Here is a 19,105-nt window from a genome sequence, read left to right on the forward strand (position 1 = left end):
AGCGAGGCAGGTCGCAGGCTGGAAAGCGAGAGGCAGGCTGGAAAGCGAGGCAGGTCGCAGGCTGGAAAGCGAGAGGCAGGCTGGAAAGCGAGGCAGGTCGCAGGCTGGAAAGCGAGAGGCAGGCTGGAAAGCGAGAGGCAGGCTGGAAAGCGAGGCAGGTCGCAGGCTGGAAAGTGAGAGGCAGGCTGGAAAGCAGCCAGCGACAGACGGATCTTTCCCCTGGTCTCTCGGGTTTGAACGCGGTGATAACCTTTAATATAAAATCTGCCATAATAGCAGACACTTTTATCTAAAGCAGTCATACATACATACAGTACATCTTACCAACTGCTATAGAGAGGAACAATATTCTAATGTACCCCACTGTCATTTTAAAATCACACACACACACACACACACACACACACACACAGGAAGTACCAAAGGGACAGTACAGTGAGTTGATGGTCGGTTTATTGATTGTGAATTCTCCAGAAACACATAGCCAATGGCTGGAACCCAGCACATGAGCCCCACCCCCTTCCTGAGACAGACATCCACTCCGCCTGGCCCCATTGGCTGAGGTTTGGAAGGCGGAGCTTCATAAACAGGTAGGGGGGAGGGGGCTTTGAGCTGAGCAGCCAGTCAGCTGGCAGAGGACATACCGGACGACGCCATTGGTCCAGAGAGAGCTGCTCAACCCTGCCTCTGAACCAACGGGTGGAGTCAGACATCCTGATAGACAAGCCAAATATCCAATAGAAACACAATAGACTAATTTTCCCCAACCACTCCCATAATAAAAAGTTTCACCAGGAGAATGTTCTGACCCACACTCTAAATCACATACACAACTCAATCTATTTCCCCATTCACTGATTGGAGGGAAAACTGTTGGAATGTTAATTTAATTTAAAAGAGGAACCATTTGGAGTGTTGTCCATACCCTCTCCATGTTCGGCGTTTTGGCCTGTAGCTTCTGTGGCTAAACAGGGGAAAGAGATGGACAGCAACACACACACACACACACTACACACACACACACACACACACATAAGGAGGGACAGTCTATGACAGCGTATCGCCAAGAGCGGGACTAGTAGAGCTGCTGTTCTCCTGATTGGCTGCAGCGGTCCCTCTGGGCTGGACTTCGATGATGCGTGGTTTGTCGATGATGCGAGCGCCGCGTTCTCCTTTCTCCACGATGCCGATGATCCAGGCTCCACCCCCAGACCCCTGACCCTTCACCTCCGCACAGAACCGGGCCGCCTGCTCTCTGGGCAGACTTACTAGAAGGCCACCTACAGGATGAACGGGAAATAACATATTGTGTCATTTAGGAGTTACTTTTATTGTGAATAAGAATAAAATGTTCCTAAATACTTCAACATGATTATGGATAATCCTGAATGAATCGTGAATAATAATGATTGAGAAAGCTACAGAGCACAAATATCAAATCCCCAAGACATGCTAACCTCTCACCATTACAATAACAGGGGAGGTTGGCATTTTATATCATACCCCCAAGACATGCTAACCTCTCACCATTACAATAACAGGGGAGGTTAGCATTTTATATCATACCCCCAAGACATGCTAACCTCTCACCATTACAATAACAGGTGAGGTTAGCATTTTATATCATACCCCCAAGACATGCTAACCTCTCACCATTACAATAACAGGTGAGGTTAGCATTTTATATCATACCCCCAAGACATGCTAACCTCTCACCATTACAATAACAGGGGAGGTTAGCATGCCTCCAAGACATGCTAACCTCTCACCATTACAATAACAGGGGTGGTTAGCATTTTATATCATACCCCTAAGACATGCTAACCTCTCACCATTACAATAACAGGGGAGGTTAGCATTTTATATCATACCCCTAAGACATGCTAACCTCTCACCATTACAATAACAGGGGAAGTTCGCATGTCTTGGGGGTATGATATAAAATGCTAACTTAAACAAAATAAGGCCAATGCGTTTCTATGGGTTTATTTTGGACCTCAGCTTGTCGCCTGCCTTCCTGCCTTTGGGACGACTCCTATTGTTATGGCGGAGACATGCATCTCGTCATTATATACAGATCTCTGGTGTAAATGGGAAATTGCACAGCACGGAGGAGCGAAGAAGATGAGACCAAAAATACAAACACGAGAACAAGCAGACAAAACGCTCATAAAAACTAAAAACCTAGATTCTCCATACATTTGGAATTTTGCGCAAAAACATACATTTGAATTAATCAACTTATTAAAAAAGGTCTTAACGTTAGTTACGTATAAATATTTATATTTAAAAAAAAAAATTGGACAATTAATATAATATAGCACAACTTTGGATTTCACCCCATCTCATAATCGAACATCAAAAACTTTAAAAGCAAAGAGGCCGATGCAACAGATCATAACATTAAGGCTTAAAATGTTGAAGTTTTATTTCACTTTAAGTGCAGCACAAGGCAGTAGGCTACACGCGAATGTTCGTTCCATAAAAAAATTGACGGGAAAACTCCATTGCCAAAAGCGCACTGCACATGCAAGCGTGACAGATAGGAAAATATCCATTAGAAATGTAGAGATCTAAAGATACAACAACTAGCATGGGATGCTAATATGACTATGATTATCAACAACTAGCATGGGTTGCTAATATGTCTAGGATTATCATCAGCTATCATGGATTGATAATAGGACTAGGATTATCATCAACTAGCATGGGTTGCTAATATGACTAGGATTATCATCAACTAGCATGGGTTGCTAATATGACTAGGATTATCAACAACTAGCATGGGATGCTAATATGACTAGGATTATCAACAACTAGCATGGGATGCTAATATGACTAGGATTATCAACAACTAGCATGGGATGCTAATATGACTAGGATTATCAACAACTAGCATGGGTTGCTAATATGACTAGGATTATCATCAACTAGCATGGGATGCTAATATGACTAGGATTATCATCAACTAGCATGGGTTGCTAATATGACTAGGATTATCATCAACTAGCATGGGTTGCTAATATGACTAGGATTATCAACAACTAGCATGGGTTGCTAATATGACTAGGATTATCAACAACTAGCATGGGTTGCTAATATGTCTAGGACTGAAGTTTGGCTACCGGACAATGAAAGAAAGTTGATTTGAAAACCAACAGAACGTGGGAGAAATAGGCTATTGATTTCAGTGGCATATGGAAGTCTACAAAATAATTTTGACTAGGCTACTTTGAAGCAATGTAAGACATAGCTCATAATATGAAATAAAAAAGTGCGCTTCAACTACCAGTTGAGAAATAAAAATTGCTATTTTCTTTTAAAATCGTGGTCATCAAAACACGCGATTGCAGTTAGAATTGTTGAGCATTGATTGGGCACGTTGATTTCGTTCCAGCAGCAACGAATGAGCCGTTTGAGGAGCTGTAGCAACAGCTCTTGCACTTTGACAGATTTTCCACTCAAATATAGGATCTGTATGTTGTGTGCTGAATAAGATAGGCTACATAACCACTAATGAAAATACGCACCAATTTTATTCCACTAAGTTATGCAAATGAACCTATAAGCATGACAAGTGAAATGTATAGGGTCCCTATACACTGACTAACACTTTGGTTCCGACCATGTTACAATAGTTCTAACTAGAGAATAATCATTCTATTTCCATGATTCCAACATTTCACTCGTGTTTTTTTTTAATCTAATTGCAATATTTGGTGAAAGTTAAGGCCTAGATCCTTTTGGCCACACTGTGCAACCCTTACGTGGCAGTGTAGAAATCTCAAATTAGAAACCTTTGGTTGAAGTTTGATTAAACAGTATAAAAACAGGCCTCCCAAGTGCATCGCTGTGCCACTAGAGATTCTGGGTTCAAGTCCAGGCTCTGTCGCAGCCGGCCGCGACCGGGAGGTCCATGGGGCGGCGCACAATTGGCACAGCGTCGTCCGGGTTAGGGGGAGGGTTTGGCCGGCAGGGATGTCCTTGTCCCATCGCTCCCTAGCGACTCCTGTGGCGGGCCGGGCGCAGTGCACGCTGACACGGTCACCAGGTGTACGGTGTTTCCTCCGACACGTTGGTGCGGCTGGCTTCCGGGTTAAGTGGGGCATTGTGTCAAGAAGCAGTGCGGCTTGGTTGGGTTGTGTTTCGGAGGACGCACGGCTCTCAACCTTCACCTCTCCCGAGTCCGTACGGGAGTTGCAGCGATGAGACAAGACTGTAACTACTAATTGGATACCAGGAAATTGGGGAGAAAAAAGGGTAAATAAATGAATAAAAACAGTATGAAACCATCAGAATGGAGAAAGACCCAATGAAATCCCTTCGAATGTATGTGTTGACACCCTGGGATCACTCACTACTCATAAAGCCCCCTGGGATCACTCACTACTCATAAAGCCCCCTGGGATCACTCACTACTCATAAAGCCCCCTGGGATCACTCACTACTCATTAAGCCCCCTGGGATCACTCACTACTCATAAAGCCCCCTGGGATCACTCACTACTCATTAAGCCCCCTGGGATCACTCACTACTCATAAAGCCCCCTGGGATCACTCACTACTCATAAAGCCCCCTGGGATCACTCACTACTCATAAAGCCCCCTGGGATCACTCACTACTCATAAAGCCCCCTGGGATCACTCACTACTCATAAAGCCCCCTGGGATCACTCACTACTCATAAAGCCCCCTGGGATCACTCACTACTCATAAAGCCCCCTGGGATCACTCACTACTCATAAAGCCCCCTGGGATCACTCACTACTCATAAAGCCCCCTGGGATCACTCACTACTCATAAAGCCCCCTGGGATCACTCACTACTCATAAAGCCCCCTGGGATCACTCACTACTCATAAAGCCCCCTGGGATCACTCACTACTCATAAAGCCCCCTGGGATCACTCACTACTCATAAAGCCCCCTGGGATCACTCACTACTCATAAAGCCCCCTGGGATCACTCACTACTCATAAAGCCCCCTGGGATCACTCACTACTCATAAAGCCCCCTGGGATCACTCACTACTCATAAAGCCCCCTGGGATCACTCACTACCCATAAAGCCCCCTGGGATCACTCACTACCCATAAAGCCCCCTGGGATCACTCACTACCCATAAAGCCCCCTGGGATCACTCACTATTCATAAAGCAAATGAAGAACTTTGATTACTGAAAAACATAAAATAACATCAAATGTGAAACATGTGAGATTATATTTTGGTCATATCGGCCGGCCCTCGTCTCCTACCAGATGTCTCCGAGGAAGTCCCCCCCAGCAGGTTGAAGATGTTTCCATAGGCCTTGCTGATGGCGGCCATCTTGGCAATGATGGGGAGGTTGTGGATGACGAAGGCTACCTCAGCACGTTGCATCGTCGCTAGGTTACGGGCGTGCCCTAGCAACCCAAACCCAGTCACGTCTGTCGCAGCGTGGGCTTGGAACCTGTGCATCAGGCCTGCCGCTGTGGTCGCACACAAACACACAGTGGGTTGTTTACAGACTAGCTTGTTGTGTGTGTTATGTTAATGTGTGTTGGGTTAAGTTAGTGTGTGTGTGTGTGTGTGTGTGTGTACCTAAGTCAGTTTTTTAACTGAATGTATTCAACTGAAATGTGTCTTCCACATTTAACCCAGCCCCTCTGAATCAGAGAGGTGCAGGGGGGGATTCGAACCAGCGGCCTTCCGGTTACTGGCCCAATGCGCTTAATCGCTAGGCTACCTGTTATATTAGTGTTTGTGTGTGTGTGTTACCTGTGCGGTTGAGCGTTGCCATGGAGAACATGGCTTCCTGGTAGGCCTGCTCCACTTCCTCCTTAGAGACCACAAGCTTGATCTTATTCCACCTTTCTGGCTGCACACACACACACATACATACACACACACACACACACACGAGAGAGAGAGAGAGAGAGGAGACATGTACCTTTTTTAACGAGACATCCTAATTGTTGGACACCACAGAAAAATCTAAAGAAGCCTCTGACATCTCCAGAGACAAAGAGACAAAGTGAAGAGACAGACCAGTACGCTAGAATATCTGGTCTGGTGGCTGGACCAGGTAGGTGATAGACAGACCAGTATGCTAGACAGCAGTATGGGACAGTACCTGGTACAGACAGACAGCAGTATGGGACAGTACCTGGTACAGACAGACAGCATTATGGTACAGTACCAGGTCCAGACAGACAGCAGTATGGTACAGTACCTGGTCCAGACAGACAGCAGTATGGTACAGTACCTGGTCCAGCCAGCAGTATGGTACAGTACCCGGTCCAGACAGCAGTATGGTACAGTACCCGGTCCAGACAGCAGTATGGTACAGTACCCGGTCCAGACAGCAGTATGGTACAGTACCCGGTCCAGCCAGACAGCAGTATGGTACAGTACCCGGTCCAGCCAGACAGCAGTATGGTACAGTACCCGGTCCAGCCAGACAGCAGTATGGTACAGTACCTGGTCCAGCCAGACAGCAGTATGGTACAGTACCTGGTCCAGCCAGACAGCACTATGGTACAGTACCTGGTCCAGCCAGACAGCAGTATGGTACAGTACCTGGTCCAGCCAGACAGCACTATGGTACAGTACCTGGTCCAGACAGCAGTATGGTACAGTACCTGGTCCAGACAGCAGTATGGTACAGTACCTGGTCCAGCCACTGGTGAGCGTTGACAGCAACCTGGGTTCCTAGAGGCTTGGTCAGCACCAACACGTCCCCCGGTACTGCACTGTCTGGCCTACACACACACACCACACACACACACACACAGTAAGATACGAGGAGACGCCATTAGAATTGATCCTGTTTGGCCCGACTCTAACGTCAAGGCTACCAACAAGAACTGATAACGCCCCGATAACACCCCGATAACACCCCGATCCCAGTCTGAACAGAACGCCCCGATAACGCCCCGATAACGCCCCGATCCCAGTCTGAACAGAACACCCTGATAACGCCCTGATAACACCCCGATCCCAGTCTGAACAGAATACCCTGATAACGCCCTGATAACGCCCTGATAACACCCCGATCCCAGTCTGAACAGAACACCCTGATAACGCCCCGATAACACCCCGATCCCAGTCTGAACAGAACGCCCCGATAACACCCCGATCCCAGTCTGAACAGAACACCCTGATAACACCCCGATCCCAGTCTGAACAGAACGCCCCGATAACGCCCTGATAACGCCCCGATAATGCCCCGCCCTGATAACACCCCGATAACGCCCTGATCCCAGTCTGAACAGAACACCCCGATAACACCCTGAACAGACCACTCCCTCTCTTACATGATGAACTCGTTGGGTTGGCAGACGACCGAGGCCACGCCCCCTATGATGATCCAGGGGTTGACCACCGTCTGGCCGCCCGTCACCGAAGTCCCGCCCTCCTCAGCCGCATCACGGAATCCACGGATCATCAGAGGCATCACACGCTCACGATCCTGCACACACACACACACACACGTTTCATCACGGCCAACTGACTTCCCGTTATGCCTAGTCAGTGTAACTTGCACAACTCCAGGAACACACACACACACACACACACACACACACACACACAGCAGTGCTCCAGAGAGGTTGCGTCACGTGGAAGTCCGTCTAAAGTCTGATATTTGTAGATTAGTGGGTTAATGAATTAACAGGCAGTTGTTCTGAAGCCCCACCAGTCACCCACACAGCATCAGGTTCAAAACGCATTTTACATTTACTTCATTTAGCAGACGCTCTTATCCAGAGCGATTTACAAATTGGTGCATTGACCTTATGATATCTTATTGGTCACATACACCTATTCAGCAGATGCTATTGGTCGCCTACACATTCAGCAGATGCTATTGGTCGCCTACACATTCAGCAGATGCTATTGGTCGCCTACACATTCAGCAGATGCTATTGGTCGCCTACACATTCAGCAGATGCTATTGGTCGCCTACACATTCAGCAGATGCTATTGGTCGCCTACACATTCAGCAGATGCTATTGGTCGCCTATTCAGCAGATGCCATTGGTCGCCTATTCAGCAGATGCCATTGGTCGCCTATTCAGCAGATGCCATTGGTCGCCTATTCAGCAGATGCCATTGGTCACCTATTCAGCAGATGCCATTGGTCACCTATTCAGCAGATGCCATTGGTCACCTATTCAGCAGATGCCATTGGTCACCTATTCAGCAGATGCCATTGGTCACCTATTCAGCAGATGCTATTGGTCACATGCAGATGTTATTGCAGGTGTAGTGAAATGCTTGTGTTCCTAGTTCCAACAGGGCAGTAATATCTAACAATTCACAACAATACACACATCTAAAAGTAAAACAATCAAATTAAGAATTATTTAAATATTAGGACAAGCAATGCCGAAGTCCGGAGTGTGTGTGCGCACACACAAACACACACTAGCAGCACAAATCATGGTACAAACATTATTGGGCACAGACAACAGCACAAAGGGCAAGAAGGTGGAGACAACAATTAGGGTTGCAAAGGGTCGGAAACTTCCCGGTAAATTTCCGGAATCTTTCCATGGGAAGTTAAGCCCTGGAATTTGGGGAACTTTGCTTAAATTCATTAAAAAAAGTTAGCTTATAACAGTAACTTTTTTTGTGGGATAAACATAAGGCAATTCTAGGTCTTGTGGCATATTTTGGTTAAGCTATCCCCAATTCAATGGAATTGCAAACCTCTGCATGCACAGTGCATTCTCCCATCACATGTACAGCTGATTCTGGGGCGGCAGGTAGCCTAGTGGTTAGAGCGTTGCTGGGTCGAATCCCCGAGCTGACAAGGTAAAAATCTGTCGTTCTGCCCCTGAACAAGGCAGTTAACCCACTGTTCCCCTGGTAGGCCGTCATTGTAAATAAGAATTTGTTCTTAACTGACTTGCCTAGTTAAGGTTAAATAAATTAAAATGTAATTCTCAAGATCTTGCACACCAATGAGATGCTATTGAACCCACTACACTGTCTGAGCCAAGGACTACATACTGGGTGGGGTGAATATATTTTATATAACCTACATGATTTGTTAACTAGTAAATAGTAGCCTACAGCAAAGTGTGTTTAAATCATTTCTAACTGGTTAACAATTTCTTCTAGCTAGTTTCTTCTACCATGTGGGTTTTAGCTTGCTAACTGAGGAGTGTTAATTCACCTGTTTCCATACATGTTTCATTTTAAAACATTCTTACAAAAGGAGTTGTTTAATCTAACTGCTTAACTATTTATCTGTACATTGAATTGTATTTGTCGATTTTTTTAACTCATTTTTTTTCTAATCTTGACAGGAAAATGCCACGGGCACTATCTGACGTGTGGAGACATTTCACTGCAGCTAATGTAGAAGGACAAGCTGTGTACATTTGCAAATACAGTGACAAATCATATGTGAACAATGCAACAAAGATACAGAATCATCTGGCCAAGTGCATAAAGTTCCCTCAGCGCTCATAACAAGCAACCTCTGACAAAAGTCCCTCTACTTCTATTCGAGGTGAAAATGATGAATCAGACACCTTATCGATACCAACAGCTCATGGTCCTCCTGGAATCAGACGTTTTTTTGACTCAATGGAGGAACGTAGTCAGAGAAATGCTGATGAAGGTCTTGCTCGAGCTGTGTATGCAACTGGTTCACCTCTGATGCTCACAGGCAATGTGTATTGGAAGGGATTTCTGAATGTTCTTCGCCCAGCATTCACCTCTCCAACCAGACATGCTTTATCTACTCATTTGCTGGATGCAGAGTTCAAGTGAAGGTCAAGCAAATCATAGAGAAAGCAGACTGTATTGCAATCATCTCTGATGGGTGGTCGAATGTTCGTGGGCAAGGAATAATTAACTACATCATCTCCACCCCTCAACCAGTATTCTACAAGAGCACAGACACAAGGGCCAACAGACACACCGGTCTCTACATTGCAGATGAGCTGAAGGCAGTCATCAATGACCTTGGACCACAGAAGGTATTTGCACTGGTGACAGACAATGCTGTGAACATGAAGGCTGCTTGGTCTAAAGTGGAGGAATCCTACCCTCACATCACACCCATTGGCTGTGCTGCTCATGCATTGAATCTGCTCCTCAAGAACATCATGGCACTGAAAACAATGGATACACTCTACAAGAGAGCCAAGGAAATGGTTAGGTATGTGAAGGGTCATCAAGTTATAGCAGCAATCTACCTCACCAAGTAAAGTGAGAAGAATAAGAGCACCACATTGAAGCTGCCCAGCAACACCCGTTGGGGTGGTGTTGTCATCATGTTTGACAGTCTCCTGGAGGGGAAGTAGTCTCTCCAAGAAATGGCCATATCACAGTCTGCCGATATGGACAGCCCCATCAAGAGGATCCTCCTGGATGATGTATTTTGGGAGAGAGTGGTAAGCAGCCTGAAACTCCTGAAACCTATAGCAGTAGCCATTGCACAGATTGAGGGAGACAATGCCATCCTGTCTGATGTTCAGACTCTGCTTGCAGATGTAAGAGAATAAATCCATACTGCCCTGCCCACTTCACTGTTGCTCCAAGCAGAGGAAACTGCAGTTCTGAAATACATCAAAAATCGCGAAGACTTCTGCCTGAAGCCCATACACGCCGCAGCGTACATATTGGACCCCAAGTATGCTGGCAAGAGCATCCTGTCTGGTGCAGAGATCAACAAGGCCTATGGTGTCATCACTACCGTGTCTCGCCACATTGGCCTGGATGAGGGCAAGGTTCTTGGCAGTCTGGCGAAGTACACTTCCAAGCAAGGGCTTTAGGGTGGAGATACAATATGGCAGTCATGCCAACATAGAGTGGCAAGAAAAAGTATGTGAACCCTTTGGAATTACCTGGATTTCTGCATAAATTGGTCATAAAATTTGATCTGATCTTCATCTAGGTCACAACAATAGACAAACACAGTCTGCTTAAACTAATAACACACAAATTGTATTTTTCTTGTCTATATTGAATACATTATTTAAACATTCACAGTGTAGGTTGGAAAAAGTATGTGAACCCCTAGGCTAATGACTTCTCCAAAAGCTAATTGGAGTCAGGAGTCAGCTAACCTGGAGTCGAATCAATGAGACGAGATTGGAGATGTTGGTTAGAGCTGCCTTGCCCTATAAAAAAATAAAAACTCACAAAATTTGAGTTTGCTATTCACAAGAAGCATTGCCTGATGTGAACCATACCTCGAACAAAAGAGATCTCAGAAGACCTAAGATTAAGAATTGTTGACCTGCATAAAGCTGGAAAGGGTTACAAAAGTATCTCTAAAAACCTTGACGTTCATCAGTCCACGGTAAGACACATTGTCTATAAACGGAGAAAGTTCACCACTGTTGCTACTCTCCCTAGAAAATCCTGTCCTGCAAACCAAGTCTAGATTTAACTTTAGCCTGCAGCTTTGATATGTGCTGAGAGAAGGACAGTGTACCGTCTAGCCATACTCCCAAGTACTTGTATGAGGTGACTACCTCAAGCTCTAACCCCTCAGATGTAGTAATCACACCTGTGGGGAGAGGGGCATTCTTCTGACCAAACCACATGACCTTTGTTTCGGAGGTGTTCAGAACAAGGTTAAGGGCAGAGAAAGCTTGTTGGACACTAAGAAATCTTTGTTTTAGAGCGTTTAACACACAATCCGGGGAGGTGCCAGCTGAGTATAAGACTATCATCATCATATAAATGGATGAGAGAGAGCGTCCTACTGCCTGAGCTGTTGTTGTTCATGTAAATTGAGAAGAGAGTGGGGCCTAGGATTGAGCCTTGGGGTACTCCCTTGGTGACAGGCAGTGGCTGAGACAACAGATGTTCTGACTTTATACACTGCACTCTGAGGTAGTTAAGCAAACCAGGCCAAAGACCCCTCAGACACCAATACCCAGCCCACATCCATAACCTGAGCGGAAACCTGATTGCATACCAGAGAGAATACTATAGACATCAAGAAAGCCAGTCAGCTGATTATTGACAAGTTTTTCCAACACTTTTGATAAACAGGGCAAAATAGAAATAGGCCTATAACAGTTAGGATCAGCTTGATCTCCCCCTTTAAATAAAGGATGAACCGTGGCTGCCTTCCAAGCAATGGGAACCTCCCCAGAGAGGAGAGACAGGTTTAAAAGGTCAGAGATAGGCTTGGCGATGATAGGGGCAGCAACCTTAACCTGTTTGGGATAGGGGGCAGTATTGAGAATTTTGGAAAAAATATGTGCCCATTTTTAACTGCCTCCTACACCAACTCAGAAGCTAGAATATGCATATTATTGTTCAGGTTTGGATAGAAAACACTCTGAATTTTCTAAAACTGTTTGAATGGTGTCTGTGAGTATAACAGAACTCCTATGACAGGCAAAAACCTGACAAGGTTTCAAGCAGGAAGTACCCTGTCTGACAAGGAGTCGTGCGTCTTGCATCTGTTTATTGAAAAGTAAGGATCTTAGCTGTAACGTGACAATTCCCAGGGCTCCGATAGGCTCTCAGAACCCGGGAAATAACTGAAGGTTGACGAGGCAGCCTCAGGCTGAAACACATTATCGGCTTTGGTAAGTGGCGGCTCAGAGGACCTTTGAATGAGGCGCGTGCACGATTCGCTCCTGAGGAGAAATTTAATTCGGCTGTTTAGGCTCAATGCATATTCCCGGTCGGAATATTATCACTTTTCTACGAGATAAATGGCATAAAAATTGGTTTTAAACAGCGGTTGACATGCTTCGAAGTACGGTAATGGAATATTTAGACATTTTTTGTCACGCCAATGCGCCATGCTCGAGACCGTGATGAAGCATTCTGATAGTGTCTAGAACTCACGAACAAAACGTCGCTGTTTGGATATAACAATGGATTATTTGGGACCAAACCAACATTTGTTATTGAAGTAGAAGTCCTGGCAGTGTATTCTGACGAAGAACAAGCAAGGTAAGAACATTTTTCTTATAGGAAATGTGATTTTGGTGGAGGCTGACCTGGGTGGGTGTCTAAATAGCTAGCCCTGTGATGCCGGGCTATGTACTTAGATTATTGCAAAATGTGCTTCATCCGAAAAGCTATTTTAAAATCGGACATATCGAGTGCATAGAGGAGTAATGTATCTATAATTCTTAAAATAATTGTTATGCTTTTTGTGAACGTTTATCGTGAGTAATTTAGCAAACTGTTAGTAAATTCCCCGGAAGTTTGCGGGGGTTATGCTTTTTCTGAACGTCACATGCTAATGTAAAAAGCTGTTTTTTGATATAAATATGAACTTGATTGAACAGACATGCATGTATTGTATAACACAATGTCCTAGGTGTGTCATCTGATGAAGATCATAAAAGGTTAGTGCTGCATTTAGCTGTGGTTTGGGTTTATGTGACATGATATGCTAGCTTGAAAAATGGGTGTCTGATTATTTCTGGCTGGGCACTCTGCTGACATAATCTAATGTTTTGCTTTCGTTGTAAAGCCTTTTTGAAATCGGACAGTGGGGTTAGATTAACGAGATTCTTGTCTTTAAATAGCTGTAAAATAGTCATATGTTTGAGAAAGTGAAGTAATAGTATTTCTAACGATTCAAAAATCGCGCCACTGGATTTCAGTGGCTGTTACGTAGGTGGGACGAGTTCGTCCCACATGCGCCAGAGAGGTTAAAGAAGAAAGGGTCTAAACCATCTGACCCAGATTGCTTTTTGCGGTCAAGTTTAAGGAGCTCCTTTAGTACCTCGGACTCAGTGATCGCCTGCAGGGAGAAACTTTGTAGCGGGGTAGTGGAAAAAGAGGGAGGAGCATTAGAAGGGGTGGGAGATGAGGAAATGTTGGACGGGCAAGGAGGCATGGCTAAGTCAAATAGTAATCCTGACTTAATGAAGTGGTGATTAAAGATCTTAGCCAGGTGCTTCTTGTCAGCAACAACCACATTAACATTAAGGGACATGGGCAGCTGTGAGGAGGAGGGTTTATTCTCCAGGTCTTTAACTGTTTTCCATAACTTCTTGGGGTTTGACCCGCAGAGAGAGAACTGCTCCTTAAACTAACTTGGGCCTTCCGGATAGCTTGAGTGCACTTATTTCTCATTTGCCTGAACGAGAGCCAGCCAGTATGCGTGTGCCGAGCCTTTCGCCAAATGGGATTCTTGAGGTGGAGTAACACTGCCAGATCACGGTCGAACCAGGGGCTGAACCTGTTTTAACTCTAATTTTCTTTATGTGGGCGTGTTTGTTAACAATACCACTGAAAATATCAAAAAAGAAGGTCCAAGCGTCTTCGACAGAGGGGATCAAGCTGATTCTATACCAATTTACAGAGGCCAGTTCATGAAGGAAGGCTTGCTCATTAAAGTTTTTTATCAAGTGTCTGACAAATCAGGACAGGTCGTTTCACTGAGCAGCCATTACAAACACAGGCTGTAAAACAGTGATCACTAAGGTCATTACAGAAAACACCAGGCTGATACCTATCAGGATTATTTGTGAGGATAACATCGAGGAGAGTAGCCTTTTCTGGGTGTTTGGAGTCATACCTTGTGTGATTGGTGATAATCTGAGAAAGATTTAGGGAGTCCCATTGCTTTAGGACTTGGTCAGGTGGTTTAAGCATGTCCCAGTTTAGGTCACCTAGCAGGACAAATTCAGACTTAGTGTAAGAGGCCAGGAGAGAGCTTAGGGCAGGTAGGGTACAGGCCGGTGCAGATGGAGGACAATAGCACCCAGCAACAAAGAGCTATTTTGAAAGTTTAATGCTTAAAACCAGCAAATCAAATTGTTCGGGGACAGACTTGGTGGAGACAACCGAGCACTGAAGGTGATCCTTGGTCAAGATTGACACTCCACCACCTTTGGAAGATCTGTCTTGATGAAAAAGGTTGTAACCAGAAAGGTTGGAAGAACCATAACTCCAACTCATGACGTTACTACCCTGCATGAATCCGCAGGTAGCTAACCAACCAAGTTCATTGTTACCTAGCTAACATTAGGCTATAACTAGCCAAGCAAATGGCTCTGAGATACAAATAATAAGATAATACACGAACGTTAGCGAGCCAGCTAACATTAGCCAGCTAACAGTACACTTTAACTTGAAATGAACTTTGTCAAAATAAGAAACGTGTAATATCTAAAAATGTAGCCAGCTAGGCTATCATGGATGGATGCATCTCCTGTCACGGATGCCATGGTTGCCCATAGTTTGAAGATGTAATCCGGAGACAGGGGTTTTCTCCATCTCCTTAGCTATCATACCCAAATTCCACTGATTTCAAAACTCGGTCGTACAGAAAGTGGAGAGCAACACTTATGCAATTTTACTACGCAATACATATTTTAATTACCTACACATACTGACCAGCTCAAATACAGAAGCGTGCTATATGGCAGACCAATCCAAACTCATCTCTCGGCATGTCCAGCCCACTAATTATCTCAGCCAATCATGGCTAGCGAGAAGGTTGCTGACTTTCACTGTGGCCAACCAACTAGGCTCGTAATTTTACAATTTTATTCATATTTACAGACGACATACAAGTTTGTTATTAAGGCACATGAAACTTCACATGTTCGAGAAGGCATTTCTGCCAAAAAACGCATTTTGATTAAAAAAAAGTTTACGTTCAAACGGCTCTTAAACCTGCAACATCTGCCTAGTTTCCTTAAACGGGTCACAATTTTAGGTAATAAGCTTCTAGTGTTAACGTGCAGAAAACCCAGGCTTTTACTAGAGCAGAAATCAGTGAAACAGATATCAGAGCATAATTCAGAATCGGGGCTAGCAACAGTAGATGGGCCAGGGTGTACATGCACATTTCCAGATATCATCAGCAGTAATACAATCAGGGCACGGCAGAGGACAGGGAGAGTTCTGCAGTGTTGATTTATAACATTTGAATGTGCATTAGGATGGCAACAACATCATATAGCACAACAATACCTACCTGCTCAGACATCTTCTGGCTGACACTCAGCAGCATCAGCATGTTGTCACACTCTGTGATGCCCATAGCATAGAGATCACTGAGGACATTCGCACACGCTATCCTTCCCTGGGAGAGAGAGAGATATGGGGAAGGAGAGAGAGAGAGAGAGACATACAATCTCATAAGGGATGGGTCACCAACTGACGATTTGACAAGAAAATGAAATGTAAATTGCTCATACAGATACAAGTTGGGGCATAAAGCATAAATCCTGCTCTAAGAAATGTTAGGAGAGGTTACAATGGAGGTCAGGGGTTAAAGGTCAGGTGTCAGAACTCACCATCATGTAGGGGTCATCCACCAGAGGGTAGAAGAAGTCTGTAGTTTGGACCAATGAGAGGCCTCCATGTCGCAGAGGGACCACACAGGAGTCCATGCCTATACCTTCACACACACACACACACACACACACACACACACACACACACACACACACACACACTTTAACCATATTCATGCTACCATGGTATGCAATGATTGACTGATTGATTTATGAACGGGGATGAAAGTAAGGAAAGAAATTCCACAAATGTACTTTTAACAAGGCACACCTGTTAATTGAAATGCATTCCAGGTGACTACCTCGTGAAGCTGGTTGAGAGAATGCCAAGACTGTGCAAAGCTGTCATCAAGGTAAAGGGTGGCTACTTTGAAGAATCTCAAATATAAAATATATTTTTTTGGTTACTACTACTGTTATTTCATAGATTCGATGTCATCACTATTATTCTACAATGTAGAAAATAGTCAAAATAAATCTGGGATGAGTAGAGGTGTCCAAACTTTTGACTGGTGCTGGATGTTGCAAGTGGATGAACATGAGTGGGTAGCCTAATGTTGCAACCTGGTCTCAAAGCATTATATTATTCTGTATGTAAAGGGGCGGCAGGTAGCCTAGTGGTTAGAGCGTTGGGCCAGTAACCGAAAGGTTTCTGGATTGAATCCCCGAGCTGACAAGGTAAACATATGTTGTTCTGTCTCACTGAACAAGGCAGTTAACCCACTGTTCCCCGGTAGTCCGTCATTGTACATGAGAATTTGTTCTTAACTGACTTGCCTAGTTAAATAAAAGGTTAAATAAAACAAATGTAAATCCGAGACACTATATTTAGTGTGATAAGTAACCAAACCAAACTTAACGTAAGGCAAAAATGAAAGTATGGTGGTTGGCTGGGCGTTATATGCCCACATCAACATCGAATCGCATCATGGACAACTTTAGATACTTTGCATGTTAGCTAACCCTTCCACTAACCCTAAGCGAGCTAGCTAATGTTAGCCAACTAGCTAGATTTTGTAACATATTGTACATTTTGCAAAACATAGCACAAATTGGAATTTGTAACATATCTTACGAAATGGGTCTAGGACAGTGTTTTTTAATCCTGATCCTGGGGACACAAAAGGGTTTTAGCTGTTGCCTTAGTGCTAAACCTGGTTCAAATCATCAAAGCTTGATGATGAGTTAATCATTTGAATTAGTATGTAATAGTACTACTAGTACTACTGTGTAGTGCCAAGGCAAACACGAAACATGCACAGGACCAGGATTAAGAAACACTGGTCTAGGCCATCCACAAACTAATACATACCATACGAAACGTAACATATCATACTAAAATGGAGTGTCTCGGATTTACGTACAGAATAATACGAAATGATCTGAGACCAAGTTGAGTAAAGGACCCCTTTGAAGTGACTGATAAAAATATATTTAAAAAAACAAAAACATGACTGGTTGTTTATGCCACAATAAAAACGTAATACATTTTCAAAGTTATATTAAATGTTTATGAATAGGCCCACAGAGATCCTATTGAATTAATAATAGGGGTTCTATATGTAATTCTATGATTAGGCCCATCATTTCTGGGAGGTCCAGTACCGGGAAGAAATAAAACTTTCACCCCTGTTTATTATAAAACACCTTGGACCTAACCATCGTTATTGATTTACTAACAGCAGTTAGCCAACATGATGAGTAAGACACCATGAACAGTCAGCTATTTGGCCTCGCAGCAGAGATGCTAAGAGATAAGAGGCACCAGACCCTTAACTTCAGCTAGCATATATACTGCTAGTTGGCTACAGAAAGGGACTTATTTGTTAGCGAGCTTATAATGGCTACATTGCTAACTTAGCCACGACATTAGTTAGCTAAATCAGCTTATGTTAGTTTACTAATAATAATAATAATAACAATAAAAACAAGTTAGCTACATTAAAATAACTTGTCAAGTTTACTTGAAAACGAATATAATTATGCTAGTTATGCTAACAAGCTAGCTACCTAGTTGTTAGCTAAAGAGCCCTACCTAGTCGGGGACCAGCGGAGGTGTTGTTGGGAGTAAGTTGTCCGAAATCGGTGCCTTGGTCCCCAGTTTCCCCCGGCCGGTGAGGCTCCAGTCCCGCCAGGAGTTTGAGCAGAGCCTCCTGGGGGACCTTACACCCTCATCCTTTCATATCCGAGAAGCCCGTCAGGCGGAAGCCGGAGTCCAGGCCATGCTCTTCGGGATGGAAAGGCTTGTATCCCGGGGGGAAGCATGCCTCTGTCCCCGCTGAAACATCAGCCGGTGGGGTTGGGGGAGAGGTAGTTGACATTGCTGGGTAAATTAGCGGTCTGTTTTTGGAGGATAGGTCGACTAGTTCAGATCCCAGCAACAGAGAAGAGAGGAAAGAAAGTGTATGTAATGAACAGATACAAAGATGATAGATATACTGACAAGATACATGTATCTCCGTCCCACCAATGGGAGTCGTTGTCCACAAATCGTCACGGCGGGCTGTCCCATCCTTTCTCTGGATTGGTGGATACATGTGGATTCGATGGTATTTGATTTGATATAATGTGGAATAGTTCTTTTTTTAATTTCATTTCTTTGGAATCCCTCTGGCTGTTATGTTTATGTTTTGCATGTTACTGTTAAAAGAAAATACAAAAAAAAAAAATGTCATTATGGTAATCCTATTTTTAATATTTTGTTTCGGGTTGTTGACGTCACCGCCTGTATTCAATGGTGAGACCAGCCTCATCTCATGAATATGCATAACCATCTCATGAATATGCATAGCCATCTCGATTCAACATCGCTTGGGCTGTCACGTGTCCTAGTTATTTCTGTTCAAGAGTAACATTCTTTTGCATTACGAAACTTATATT

At 44.2% G+C, this 19,105-nt stretch overlaps 1 protein-coding gene across 1 annotated transcript; it reads right to left on the reverse strand.

Moving 5' to 3' along the window:
• Positions 1 to 435: 435 nt before the first annotated feature.
• On the reverse strand, positions 436 to 18,652 carry LOC115165244 (selenide, water dikinase 2). Its single transcript, XM_029718239.1, has 8 exons — positions 18,261 to 18,652; positions 16,226 to 16,329; positions 15,904 to 16,011; positions 7,292 to 7,446; positions 6,646 to 6,736; positions 5,754 to 5,853; positions 5,252 to 5,464; positions 436 to 1,280 (listed from the first exon to the last, which is right to left on the reverse strand). The coding sequence occupies exons 2-8, from the start codon at positions 16,319 to 16,321 to the stop codon at positions 1,048 to 1,050; spliced, it is 996 nt and encodes a 331-aa protein (XP_029574099.1). The 5' UTR covers positions 16,322 to 16,329; positions 18,261 to 18,652; the 3' UTR covers positions 436 to 1,047.
• Positions 18,653 to 19,105: the final 453 nt, after the last annotated feature.

This window comes from Salmo trutta, chromosome 28 (genome assembly GCF_901001165.1).
Source record: "Salmo trutta chromosome 28, fSalTru1.1, whole genome shotgun sequence".
Classification (NCBI taxonomy): domain Eukaryota; kingdom Metazoa; phylum Chordata; class Actinopteri; order Salmoniformes; family Salmonidae; genus Salmo; species Salmo trutta.

Bases quoted from the DNA above. Each gene is read 5' to 3' on its own strand.
- LOC115165244 (XM_029718239.1), bottom strand. From the start codon at position 16,321: ATGGACTCCTGTGTGGTCCCTCTGCGACATGGAGGCCTCTCATTGGTC. The intron at 5,854-6,645 runs GTACTGTACCAT...GTGTGTGTGCAG, and splicing joins CTCACCAGTGGCTGGACCAG to CCAGAAAGGTGGAATAAGAT. The intron at 1,281-5,251 runs GTAGGAGACGAG...TTCATCCTGTAG, and splicing joins GACTTCCTCGGAGACATCTG to GTGGCCTTCTAGTAAGTCTG.